This window comes from Vulpes lagopus, chromosome 8 (assembly GCF_018345385.1).
Source record: "Vulpes lagopus strain Blue_001 chromosome 8, ASM1834538v1, whole genome shotgun sequence".
In the NCBI taxonomy this organism is placed as follows: Eukaryota; Metazoa; Chordata; class Mammalia; order Carnivora; family Canidae; genus Vulpes; species Vulpes lagopus.
Genome location: NC_054831.1, coordinates 92600377 through 92614825, shown reverse-complemented (window position 1 = coordinate 92614825; position 14449 = coordinate 92600377). Strand labels below are relative to the sequence as shown.

Genomic DNA, 14449 nt, shown 5'->3' with positions numbered 1-14449 from the left:
TCTAGACCTCAGTTTCCTTATTGGTAAAATTGCCTTATATAATCTCTAAAGTCCCTTGTGGATCCAAATTTCCAAGAAAACTAAAAATTCGGATATTTGTTTTTGAGCATGGTCACTGTTGCTGCTATAAGAACTTTTAGGTGTTCGTTTATATAAACTCATATTCAGTTGATCAATAAACTGCACTAATAGGCATGTCTATTTTGAGAGTATGCCCACTAGTCCCATAAAACCTTATGAGAGAGGGAAGTCGTGACATTTCTTATGTGTATATAACAGCTGTGAAAATAAGTACATAATTATAGGTATTGGGCCTAAAGGAAATTGAGCAAAATGAGAATGTGTGTGTGGCAAAAAGCTGAGCATCCCAGCTGCAGATAGACACTTCTGTACTGCCAGGCTAGTAAAATGGTGCTGGGAAAAGGAGGTAGGAACTAGAGGTTTCACAGCTAAATCCAAAGTTCCCTGATCACCCTCCTCCAACAGCCTCTGGAAATGTGCAATGGCAGAACAGGGTCCCTAGGATAATCCATCATCTCTGGGAGTGTAGCCTCCCCAACTAAGCCTAGTTATGGGGAGAGTTGAAGCAAGATTAAGACCTTTAGAAGAAAGCCAACCATACATATGGTGCCTTCCTTACGTGAATCAAAATAAAAACCATATTAACCAAAAAAATAGATGCAAAGAAGTCTAATAAAGTTCTATTTTCCTTTTATGTTCATTTAAATATGTAATATTCTTTTAAAATAATCTTTCAAAGTTTTCTCTTGCTTTACTAGTATCCTCAAGCACACACTTGGCCTATATGTTGGGGATCCTCGGATTCAAGCTTAGAGAGCTCTAATGTAACTATGCAAGCATGTTCTTTCCAGTCCTACTCCCAAAGCAAAAAGAAAAAGAAAAAGAAAAATCTGCTCAGTCTTTTAAACAATGTGCCTGCCAGAAAGGCTTCTTTTAGTTTGGCTTTTTGTCCAGGCAAGTCCAAGATCAATTGGCCCTCAATTGATCCTCCCTATACATGCTTAACTAAAACTTCCCCAGCTCAACACAGACAAGGACTCCTAACAAAATACTAATTAACTTCATTAGGTTAACTTCATCAGGTTTGTTTCTAACAACCTATACTTTGTGCCAAATTCTAGCTCACCCAAAGTGTTTATGTTTTAAGAGATGAGTCAAAACTATTGGTACAAATCCTAAATCAAACTCTTAAAACAGTCTCGAGATCCTTTGGCAGAGTGCTCATATGGTTTCATTTTATAAAAGTGGAAACTCCTTAGAATAGGCAACAGGAAGATGGTCTGGAGGTTGCTAAAATATGGTCAAGTGAATGACAACTTGGAGTCAGAAAACCTTTGCAACTTATAAAACTTTAAATCTTGGACAAGGGATTTAAGCTCTATACATCACAATTTACTAATCTGTAAAAATAATAGTGACGCCTCATTGAAAGGTATATGCAAGGATTAAATAGCTTGGAGTATTAAGAAAGCACTGTGCAACCCATACAGCATCATACAAATATAAGTCTCGGGATCCCTGGGTGGTGCAGCGGTTTAGCGCCTGCCTTTTGGCCCAGGGCGCGATCCTGGAGACCTGGGATCGAATCCCACGTCGGGCTCCCGGTGCATGGAGCCTGCTTCTCCCTCTGCCTGTGTCTCTGCCTCTCTCTCTCTCTGTGTGTGTGTGTGACTATCATAAATAAATTTTTTAAAAAATTAAAAAAAAACAAATGTAAGTCTCCCTGATATGGACATATTGGGATTTTTTTATAGTCTAATGCACGGAGAGATGACTTTAAATGACAGTGCTGAGTATTATTAAGTGCAGTGACAGAGGAGGAGTACCTCTCTCAAGTTCTCAGAAGGAAGCATGTCAGAACTGAGTTCTGAGACATGAATAGACTTAACAAGTTTGGGGGAAGGAGGAGAGGTACAAAGCAGAGAGACAGAATAGTGAAATGACATGACATAAGGGAAACCAGCAATTTAGAGCCATTAGAGAAACAAGGGCTGGATGAAAGATGAGGTTGGAGAGTTTGATAGGGGCCACATCTTGGAGGGGTAAGGATCAGGACCTTTTTCTGTAGAAAAGTTGGGTTGTTATAGTTGGGTTTAGAATTGATTGTATTTGAAAGCTGAAAGCAGAGAGATACTAAATACGTATTCCACTTCCTTCTCATTTCCTTCAGGAGAGAAGAAGAAGGACCTCTTACATCAGACACTGGAAGGAATAGAGCAAAGATACGTGAAGATGTAGGTGAGTTTGTCAAAGAGGTGGTGTAGAGAATGCTGAATGCTGGGGTAGTTTACACCTGCTGCCCTCACTGTTGTACATGGCATATTAATTTTCTAGAGGAAGAGATTCTGGTTTATTTTTCTTGTTGAATCCTATTCAGCAGCCATAGGACTCTGGGCTCAGACAAACAGAATAAATCAAGGGCAGATAACCCTAGCAAGTCCTTAGCTTTACTTAGACAATAAATGTGGTGTGAAGGAAGATGAGCTTATGTTGTGCCAGGAATTACCTTGCTTAAGGGTTACCTTCTGGGTTTCGAAAACTACAAATTAGTAATCTTATATTACATGTAGTCAGGTACTAGGAGTATGGTTCCAAAGATGGCATAGAAAGAAAACCAAGAGGAAGAGTGAACATCTTTATTTCTTTTGTCTTAAACACAGACAAGTGAAATTTAACCAACTTTCCTTTCTGAAAAGGTTTAGGTTAAGAAAGGATGCAATAGATAAAATTTGATAAAATGTGATAATATTAAAATAAAGAAGTTCTGTTCATCCAAAGTAACCATTAGGAAAGTGAAAAGGCAAGCCACATAGTGAGATATGTTTACAACACACATAACAAACAGAAACTCAGAAATGAAATATATAAGAAACCCCAAGTCCATTTAAAATTCAGACCACCCACTAGAAAAAAAATGTGCAAAAGGCTTAAATTAACACTTCACAAAGAAGGACTCTAAATAGACAATAAACACATGAAAAGGTACATGAGCTCATTAAAAGTCAGATAAATGCAAATTAAAGCCATGATTCCACTGTGTTCGTATAATGTAAAATTATACAACAATGAAAATGTATAAACTCTAGCATTATATAACATGAATGAACCTTAAAAGTACAATACTGAAAGAAGCCAAATACTTAAAAAATACAAAATGTATGGATTTCTATTACATAATGTCTTAAGCCATGCTGTTCAGGGATGCAGGTTTAAATGGTAAATCCATAATAAAAAGTGAAGGATTATTTACCATGAAAAATCAAGATAACAGCTTTAAGGAGGTATGAGGGTTGTCATTAGGAAAATGCAGGCAGGGAACCTTGGTATACTATTTTAGACCTCACTGATTCTAACATAAGTGCTGACTTACTATAATTTATTAAATGTAATATTTATGTTTTGCTCACTTTTCTAAGTATAAGTCATATACCACAATTTCATAAAAGGTTGGAAAAATAAAAAAGGAAATAGCCAAGCCATAGACTCTTTGACCACCAACACATCTAGACACAACCAGAGTGGAATGCAAAAATAAATTTCTCACTCTTTAATATGTCCCTGTACCCAGAATGCAAGTGAAACACTTGTCTGATCTAAAAGGCCCAAATAGGAAATTGGCAAGAAAAGTATTACTATGGTCTGTCTTCTATTTTTTCAAGGTAGAAAAAGGAAAAAATTATTCCAGGTAAAAAAAAAAGTTATCAATAATTCTCTTATTTGGGCTCACTAATAGAAACATTGTAAAGGCATAACTTACCCAGTAGGCACTATTTACTGTTCTGAATCGAAGAGTGTATTTTAAAGTAGATGAATGAGGAGCCAACACAGGCCTTATCCATTTTATTTGAAGCATTCGTTTGATGCCCAAAACTGATTTCACACTGAAAATCTCAGGTGGTTCAATTTTCACTGAAAATAAAAGTCATAAATTTCTAATATTTGCAAAAAGACCAGAAGGTGCCAATAACATCCACCTAAAATTGAAAAAAAAGAAAACTAGAAAGGAAATCATAATGCGTATTTTGTAATCTGTTATATGTAGATGGCATTAGGAAAGCAGTACAAGGGACACCTGAGTGGCTTAGTGGCTGAGCGTCTACCTTTGGCTCATGTAGGGATCCTGAGGTCCTGGGATGGAGTCCCTCCTCAGGCTTCCTGCAGGAAGCCTGCTTCTTCCTCTGTCTATGTCTCTGCCTCTCTCTGCATCTCTCATGAATAAATAAATAACATCTTTAAAAAAAAGAAAGAGGAAGGCAGTACAAAAGGAATGGTGCCACCCTTGCTTCTCCCACCTCCCCCACCCCACCATAAAAAGGAATGGCCAGTGAGGAGAACATTCCTCTGATTTTTCTACAAATGTACCTTTTACTGATTGGTTCCAGATCTTATGCCAACAAGAAAGGAGGTCAAATGAAGAGACTACATGACTAGAAAATGTGTTGTTTCCCTTATTTACTCTCCATTCCCCTCAACCTCTCTTTCCTAGACTCCCAAAAGTGTCTAGTAGAAAGCACCTCTCATTTCCCTTGAACACTATGAATATTCTCACCCTAAATCTCTCTCTTTCAAAATACGTAACATTTTTCTGGTTTTCAAAGTAGCATATACTTATTCCAAAAAAAATTAAATATAGAAAAATACAAAGAAAAAGTTTAAATCATCCATACTTCCATCAACCAGAGCCATTATAACATTCTAGTGTATTTCCAGGCTTTTCTATGTAAATATTTGTCTATTTGTTAAACAAAGTTGATATTATGCTAACTAAAACCTCTGTCTTCTTAAATAACATTATTCAATCAGTATGTACTGTCTAGCATTAAAAATTCTTCCAAACAATGAATTTAATAAGGTTGCAGGATATAAAACTAATATACAGCAATCTGTTGCATTTCTATACACTAGTAACAGAGTAGGAGAAAGGAAAATTAAGAAAAACAATCCCATTCACATTTGCATCAAAAAGAATAAAATGCCTAGGAATACATTTAAACAAGGAAGTAAAAGACCTGTACTCTGAAACCTATGACACTGGTGAAAGAAACTGAAGACAACAGAAACAAGTGAAAAGATATACCATGCTCATAGATTGGAAGAATTAAAAAATTTTAAATGCCCATACTACCCAAAGCAATATACAGATTCAGTACAATCCCTATCAAAATGACAACAACATTTTTCACAGAACTAGAAAAAAATAATGCTAAAATATGTATGGAACCACAACAGACTCCAAATAATCAAAGAAATCTTGAAAAACAAGAATAAAGCTTCAAGTATCACAATCCAAGATTTCAAGCTACACTTCAGAGCTAGAGCAATCAAAACAGCATGGTACTGGCATAAAAACAGACACATAAATCAGTGGAAGAGGATTGAGAGTCCAGAAATAAACATAAACATATCATCAATTAATATATCACAAAGGTGGTGAGAATATACACTGGGGAAAAAGAATCTCTTCAATAAACAGTGCTGGGAAAACTGGATACCTACTTCAAAAGAATAAAAGTGGACCACTTTCTCACACTACGCACAAAAATAAACTCAAAATAGATTAAAGACTTAAATATGAGTCCTGAAACCATAAAACTCCTAAAGGAAACACAGGCAGCAACCTCTTGGACATTGGCCTTAGCAACATTTTTCTAGATATATCCCCTCAGGCAAGGGAAATAAAAGCAAAAATAAGTTATCAGGACCTCATCAAAATAAAAAGCTCTTGCACAGTGAAGAAAATCATCATCAAATTGAAAAGGCAATTTACTGAGTGGAAAAAGAAATCTACAAATGATATATCCAAAAAGGGACTAATATCCAAAATATATAAAGTCATACAACTCAATGCCAAAACAAAACAAAACAAACAAAAAAACCCCCACACAATTTGAATTAAAAAATGGGCAGAGGACCTGAAAAAGACATTTTCCAAAGATAAAGAGAGGGTGAAGAGATACATGTAAAGATGCTCAACATCACTAATAATCAGAGAAATGCAAATCAAAACCACAATAAGATACCACCTCATACTAGTCAGAATGGTATGAGAAAAAGACAAGAAATAACAAGCATTGGTGAAGATGTGAAGAAAAAGGAACCCTCATACATATCCATAACTCTAGGTATACCCCTAACACATACCTACCATATCCTTGAGTTTTGAATCACTTTTGGGTCTTCACCTCTTTGAGAAAAAAAAAATGAGTATATAAGAATAAAAATGATACTTACTTATGGCATCTAAGTTCCAATATGTTATATCAGATTTCATTATACCATCTGCATTTTGAGCTTCTACTTGAATGGTGTAATTATCTGGGTTTGTTATTGTTGGAGGAAGAAAGGAACAAGAAGCATGATTTCCCCTTGTAGAATTATCAGTTGAGCAAATATCACTTTTATATCCATAAGAGCTTTGAAGGAAAAAGCAATTCAACATGAGTTTAGTACAGCAGTTTGGAAACAAAGTCATACGTAACGTATTAAGCATGTATTTATTAGTTTCATTCTGGGTTTCTCTTGAGGACTATATCAACCCAAATATGATGTCTCTCTCCAAATTGCTTCCTCATCTCTTCCCAGGAGAGATCAGTTACCTGCTTTTTGCCTGAGATGCTATGAGCCATGGAGACTTCCTTGCAATTGCAACTCTGTAAGTCCACCAAAATCTATGCTTGTAATACATCTCCTAATGGTAAGAAATACTGACTAGGATCCTGAAAACCCCAGATTCTAGCCTTGAGAAGTTATTCTTAAAAACAAAAAAAAAAAACAAAGAGCATTTGTTAAATAAAGAGTGGTAGATATATAAACAGAATTTAAAATATAGTTTTTAATACATCTATAGTTATTGATATGGAAAGATGCCCGTACTCTTACTGGTGGTAGAAGAAAAAAAAAGGATGCATATTAAGTATTGAATAATCACATTTATATAAACTTATATATTTATATAACTATTCTTAGGGCAGCCCAGGTGGCTCAGTGGCTTAGCGCAACCTTTGGCCCAGGGTGTGATCCTGGAGACCCGGGGTCAAGTCCCACGTCGGGCTCCCTACATGGAGCCTGCTTCTCCCTCTGCCTGTGCCTGTGCCTGTGCCTCTCTCTCTCTCTCTCTCTCTGTGTCTTTTGTGATTAAATAAATAAAATCTGAAAAAAAAATGAAGTCTTCTTATTTAAAAAAAAACCTATTCTTAGAGATGTCTGGAAAAGTATTCATCAAAATGTTAAAGTTATTACCTTTAGTGATGGAATTTCAAGGGTTTTTTTACATTCTTTTTATTTTTCAGATTGAATTTTTTACCATTGGCATATATTGTTTTCAGACAACTCATTAAATTTTTTTCCTTAGACATATAGGTAACTTAAATCCTATCAAACTACAACTTAATGAACACAAGTACAAAGATTGGTAGGAATCAGATGGGTGGGTATAGTCAGAGTCTCCATGGCTATGGGAATGATATCAGAGATGAAATAGGTAGAGAATAGAAAAGTCCCCACTTTGCAAGATGCCAATGTTGGCTGGGGCTGAGGGCAAAGGAGCAGAGCTTAAATATATAGAATAATAAAATTTTGAAAGTAAAAAAGACTTTAAAGGTTTTCTATGGTTATTGTGCAGTGTAAAAATGGCCTCCAGAGTAATACTGGTTTGTGGTTAAAAGCACAAGCTCTGAAAGCTGGCCAGGTTTGAATTCTATGCCTTGGGCAAGTTTCCTAACCTCTCCATGCCTGAGTTTACTCATCTTTAAAATGAGAATAGTAATATATCTATAACATAGCACTGTTAGGAGGATGAAATAAGCTGATATACATAAAGTACTTTTAAAATGTCAGCCACTTAGTCAAAAAGTGAGATGTTACTATCATTGTTATTAGTACTATTACTATAGTTGAATATTTTTGCATCTATTCATGCTATAACCTTTAAGAAATACCCTTTCTTCCCTTTTCTGCACCTCTAGAGCTCCTTTACCTCTCAGTTCAAAAGTCACTACCTCCAGAAAGGCATCCCAACTCCTCTTATTCTTCCCCAAGGAAAAAGCCATTCCTATCATTTCTGATCATCAGTAGGTTTTTTGTTCATACCACTGACCCAACATCATCCCTTCTAAGAGTTGCCCATCCACAAGAAATCTTCCCATTCTACCTTGAAGAGATATTCTCAGTGATAAGCTTAGAAAAGTACAAACCAGTCTGGGAGTCCTGGAGATCCCAGCAGGCCCGAGCCATCAATAAGGGTTGTATACAGGCCTAAGAACACCAAGGCCTGGGGCACCTGGGTAGCTCAGTTGGTTAACCACCTGACTTCAGCTCAGGTCATGATCTCAGGGTAGTGGGACTGAGCCCCACATTGGGCTCCCTGCTCAGCGGGAGTCAGCTAGGCCCTCTCTCTCTCTGCCCCTTCCCGCCACCCCACCTGCTCGTGTTCTGTCTCTCTCTGAAATAAATAAATAAAATCTTAAGGAAAACACAACCAGGTGCTTCCTACTTTTACATGACCAATGGGTGAGAATGATAATGCACAGGGAGTGATGGAAGAGGTCGAATGACTCCTTAAAAGAAAAAACAGGAGTACACTTACTGGGGTGTCAGATTTTCATTCTACAGGTACTTTCTATTCAATACCAGGTCTAGAACTAATAAATCTGAGGGAAGATAAAACACTTGGACCATGGATTATTGGGCCTTTATCACTCATTTTCAGAAGCAGGGCTCAGCAAAGTAGGCCTGCAGGCCAAGTATAGCCTACTTCCTGTTCTTGTATGGCCCACAGGTTAAGAACAGGTTTTATAAGGACGGTGGCTCAGTGGTTGAGCGTCTGCCTTTGGCTCAGGTCGTGATCCTGGGGTCCTGGGATCGAGTCCCATGTCAGGCTCCTCACAGAGAACCTGCTTTTCCCTCTATGTCTCTGCCTCTCTCTCTGTGTCTCTCATGAATGAACAAATAAAATCTTAAAAAAAAAAACAAACAGGTTTTATATTGTTAAATGGTTGGGGAAAATACATAAAAAGAAAAAACTTTGTGGCATGTAAAAATTATATGAAATTCAAATTTCAGTGTTCACTAATAGTTTTACTGGACAACAGTCTGGTCCATTGGTTTACACATTGTCTATGGCAGCTTTCCTGCTATAGCAGGAGTGTTAAATATTTTCACAGAGACACAATCTCCTCTAGGTCTAAAATATTTACTATCTGTCCCTTTATAGAAAAAGTTTCCTGACCTCTGTTTTAAATCATCTCTCTGACATATCATTGATATATGAGTACTGCAAAGGATAGTGTTTGCTTTTTTCCTTTTATCCTACCATAAAAAATGACGTATACTTTCCGTACAACACTAGTTACCAATTTCCAAGGGGTGGGGGGAAAAACATATAAATAAGATCTTGTATTTAAAAACAAAACAAAACAGAAACTTGGAATTACAGACTTTCTTTTTGAAACAGAAAAAATTTAAAGATCATCTTTCAATATTTCCTAACATGGGCTTCCTTATTCTTAGGGGAACATGAAGGACATAAAGGGTTTTATGAGCTATTTTTAAAATTTCAAAAAATTATCTGCAAATGCTCACTAAAACATCTAGCTTTTGGCTAGAATTATAATAAAAATTTTATAATTTTTATCCTAATAGAATTAGAATAAAAAGGGATGCTTGAGGTAGTGACAAATGTGTGAATCACTGTCCGGGTGAAATACTTTTTGACAAGTGTCACAAGCAAATAAGTGGCAAACTGAGAAAAATCTGCCTCTTAGTTCAGGGTTTGTAACCTCACTTACTATAATTAGATCCATAAAAAAGGAACAGTTTTATGACACATTATGGAAAGAGGACAAATATAGCTGAATATAGTAAACAAACAGATTTTTTCCACTGGTGACTACTCTCAGCTGATTCAGGGCTTCTCAGAAGGGGTCATCATAAAGTTACACCTCCTCTCCCTCTGTAGCTACAGATCCTGTCAGCATGGCTACAGTAGCCAAGATGTCACCCCAGACAATGAACGTAAATAGGGGTCACCAAGAAGCTGTAATGGAGAAAACACTTCACTTCATAATTGACTAGAACCAAGAATGAACCAGGAGTCTCTGCCTCCTTCCCTTACTCCCACTGATAGCACACAAGCTCTCATACTTACTAAGTTCTCTTCACTTTGTACCATGTATAACTGGCTTCTTTCTCTGGACTCCAGGTGCAAGTAAAATTTTCCTCATAGTAGAAGATACAGGAAATGTTCTCAGGCTTAGCTGGCAGAACTAAATAAATACAAAGACACACACAATCATTTCATGAAAATAGGCAGATCAAAGCTGGTCTTTTTTGATTAGTTGATAGTAGATTCTCCCATTCAGGGCCAACGAAAGAATCTAACTCCCTCTCTTCAAATATCCCCCTCAAAGAACTAGATTTCTACTTTTTAAAAAACACTTTTTATGTCTTACTCAAAAATAATATTTGAGAAGCAAAACTCATATTAAAATACCAGGTAAATATAAAGTGTTAGTTAAATACTAAATAAAGCATCAAATGCTAGAACCGGTCTGGGTATTTAGGCAATGGATGATATGTGGAAAAGAGAAAAACACAAAACATTCAACTATACCACACTTCAAACTTATGTATCAATAATTTTTCCCTAAAGGACTGCATTAATAGAGAAAATTTCTAAAATATTCTTATCTGTATTTTCATAGCTTATAAATCTTGCTCCTTGTAGTTTCTCACCTAGTAATACCTATTCCTTCATAGGAAAATCAGATACGATCTAGAGTATGGATCTAGACCCTGCAAGGGTCCAGAGATACAATCTATGGGTACATGAACTTAAAGAGGAAAATCTTTTCACTAGTTTATTGTTGAAATTAATAATTTCCTTTCATCATGAATGTGGTCAACAATCTATAGCTGAATCATTACTTGTGATGTCACCATCAAAAGAGTATTTTCATACTATATTTATATTTATTGCAAATACCTTGAAAATATCAAATACTACTGTAACTATTACTAATAATTAAAGTAATTATTAGGCCTTCTTATTTATTTCTTTTCTTTTGATTGATTGATTGATTGATTCATGAGAGACACACAGAGAGAGAGAGAGAGAGAGAGAGAGAGAGAGAGGCAGAGACACAGGCAGAGGGAGAAGCAGGCTCCATGCAGGGAGCCTGATGTGGGACTCGATCCCGGGTCTTCGGAATCAGGCCCTGGGCTGAACCACTGGCTAAACCACTGAGCCACCTGGGCTGCCCACATATTATTTTGAGAAGTGGTCTAGACATTTCACCAAATGACAAGGGGTTAATCTACACACTCATCCATGGACATATACACATACATAATTAAGAACAAAGGCAAATCTAAACTAAGGGCAATGTTCAGTTCTGAGACTGAAACTAACTTCTTTTTGAGTCTTTAGTAAAACCAATTTTAAGAAGCAGGCATTTTTGGGAGAGGAACATAACTTAGGTTACCTTTCCATATCAAAGTAAAGCTTCAGTGCATCTAGGAAGAAGTCCTCGCAAGACAAGAAATAGGGAAAAGCCCATCACTTCTAGCAAGTAAAATACTCATGGGGATGGGTGGAGAGACAATGAAAGTAAGGTAGAGCAAGGAGCTCAGATGTCAGTGTTCTTGGTGGAGCAGTAGAAACACACAGATGGATCTGTGAAACAAGATCATCTGGCTGGTGACCTACTTCATCAGGCACAGCCTGAGGCAGGTCACAAGCCTTTAATCTAAAAGAAGCCTTATTGGATCCCTGGGTGGCTCAGAGGTTTAGCACTGCCTTCGGCCCAGGGCATGATCTTGGAGACCCGGGATCGAGTCCCACATCGGGCTCCCTGTATGGGGCCTGCTTCTCCCTCTGCCTGTCTCTGTCTTTCTCTTTCTCTCTCTCTCTGTGTCTCTTATGAATAAATAAATAAAATATTTTAAAAATAAAAAATAAATGAAAGAAGACTTATGATCCACTCAGCTTCGACTCCAGCATAATGCAGAAGTCCTAACACTGCAATGGCACAGTGTAAGCTGAGGCAGCAGCTCTATACAGGCAAGGAAGGGTATGCAGAGATCCTGAAGTCCCTGGTATCTCAGGGTGGGGAGTGGGTATAGATGTGTGATGTTGGTCCAGGCCTGGGATTTAGATGAAGAAACTTCTGTATACAGAAGACTTCAGGACCACAGGAAAACAAATGGGACATGAGCTTCAGGAACAGGTGCTAATTTGATGCCTCAAAGTCTAGACAAAGCCACCTGTCCTGCAATAGATAGCAGAGGAAGCATGAGACCAAAGCAGGCAGTCCAGAGAAGACCAGAAGGCAACACAAAGACTTTCTTACATAGATTCACAATCCCTTACCAGATGCTCTGCAGTCATATAAACCCTGATCATATACCCGGATACCATCTTAAAGAGGAGCAGGGGAAAGGCAGGAACTCTGGAAAGTGAGCATTTGCACCAGAGAGACTAAATTAGCTGAAAGACACTACAAACCAGAAGAAACTGAGCCAAGTTAACAAATAAGAGTGCTGCCCACTCTCAACCTCCTCCTCTCAACTCTGCCTGGCTTTCCAGGGGAGAAGAAACTTTTGAAATTAATTAGTTTGATCATAGACTATAAGGATGTTTTATTTTCTTTGTACACCTAACTCACACTATATTTATTTCACCTCTGTCAGAGGCATTAACTTCTAACAAAAAGGCAGCAAGCAATAAATGGTTCCAGAATGGTTCCAAAATGGCATTTACTGTTTTGTTTAAGTCTAGGATTTTTGAATTTGTATATTTATTCATATATTTGTTCTATGAAATGAGCATTGTCCCCATGGGTAAAGTAGCCCCTGGAAATAATAAATAAGAATGAGGGAGAGCTTGGTGACTGCATATTTTGTCAATACTCCCAGCTGTTTCTTGAGAAGCTGCTTTCCTCTGAATGCTACACTCCATCCTTGAAGCACCTATTAGTTAGGGACTTCAGAAAGACTCCTCCAGTAACAAAGGAGTTGGTAGGCAGCATTTCACACCCCTGCCTCCCAGCATAAACACATAGCCACCTATGGGAACCAGTAATTTGCCCACACTCCCTACCTAACTTGCTTGCAACAAGTCCCCCACCCCATGCTTCAATGGATCTGCCCTTTCCAGTCACACTTGCCTCAGTCCCAGCACTGTGGAGCCCCTCCCACAAAAGATCAATATAAACCTCACTAGTGCTACATCTCTCAACCTGTGCTTTTTGCAGAGCCTTGGTCTTGATGGTGGCAGACTCTGAAAAAGCCTAAAGCACACCTTATTAAAAGTCCAAGACCTTCAGACAGTGTCCTTTGCAGATCTGCTTAGGCTGGCCAGTACCAATAGCTGCAGCTCCAGGTCTAAAGTAGAAGGCAGACCAGCATGTACTTTGTTTAAATGCAGGCTACACCTGCCAGGAACCAAACACTACTCACAACAGGCAGAGAGAGCCACTTCAGACAACTAAACTGATGCAAAAAGAGATAAGAATGCAACAAGGCAAATGCAATACCCACAGGAGAAACTCCCTAAAGAGCTAGGTCCTGGGGAGCAGGGAATGGTGCACTGCAAGGCACTTTAGGACCTCTTTTTCATATGGCCATTACCTTTAAGAACAGGAGCTATAGCTGACTTACCTTACACATAGAAAGACACAGACAATTACAAAAAAATGAGAAGACAGAGAAATATATCCAAGTGAAAGAATTGGACCAATCCACAGCAAGAGACCTAAGCAAAACAGACATAATATGCCTGATTGAGAATCTACAGTAATGACCATAAAGATACTCATTGGACTTTAGAAAAGAGTAGAGGACATCAGTGAGACACTTAACAAAAAGATTAAAAAAAAGAATAAATCAGAGATAAAGACCACAATAAATGAAATTAAAAATACACTTAATGTAATAAATAGAAGGCTAAATGAAAGAGAGGAATGAATTAATGACCTAGAAGACACAGTAATAGAAAGTAACCAAACTGAACAAATGAGAGGGAAAAAAATTATGCAATTTGAGAACAGTCTTAGGGAACTCAGTGACTCCATCAAGTCTGATTAACACTTGCATTATAGGAATAGCAGGGAAGAAAAGAGTAAAAAGGAGGGCAAAAACTTATCTGAAGAAATAATAGCTGAAAAAATTCCCTAATCTGGGAAAAGAAACATATATCCAGGTCCAAGAGGCACAGAGAACCACCCCACTCCCCCCCAAAAGAAATCAATGCAGGAGATCCACACAAGACACATAGTAATTAAAATCGTAAAAAAGTTGTGATGAAGAAAAATATCATAAAAGCGGCAAGAGAAAAAAAGACAGTTACAAACAGAACAGTCCAAATATTTGGGACATAGAAAAATGGGATCTAAGAGGGAAGTTTATAGCAATACAGGCCTACTTCAAGAAG

General features: G+C 37.5%; 1 protein-coding gene across 1 annotated transcript in view; it reads right to left on the bottom strand.

Moving 5' to 3' along the window:
* Nucleotides 1-14449, bottom strand: part of IL31RA (interleukin 31 receptor A) — a 79026-nt gene that overhangs the window by 25371 nt on the left and 39206 nt on the right. The window contains 3 exon segments of the mRNA XM_041767497.1: nucleotides 3779-3930; nucleotides 6253-6434; nucleotides 10166-10283. Of these exon segments, the coding sequence (XP_041623431.1) occupies nucleotides 3779-3930; nucleotides 6253-6434; nucleotides 10166-10283 (452 nt within the window).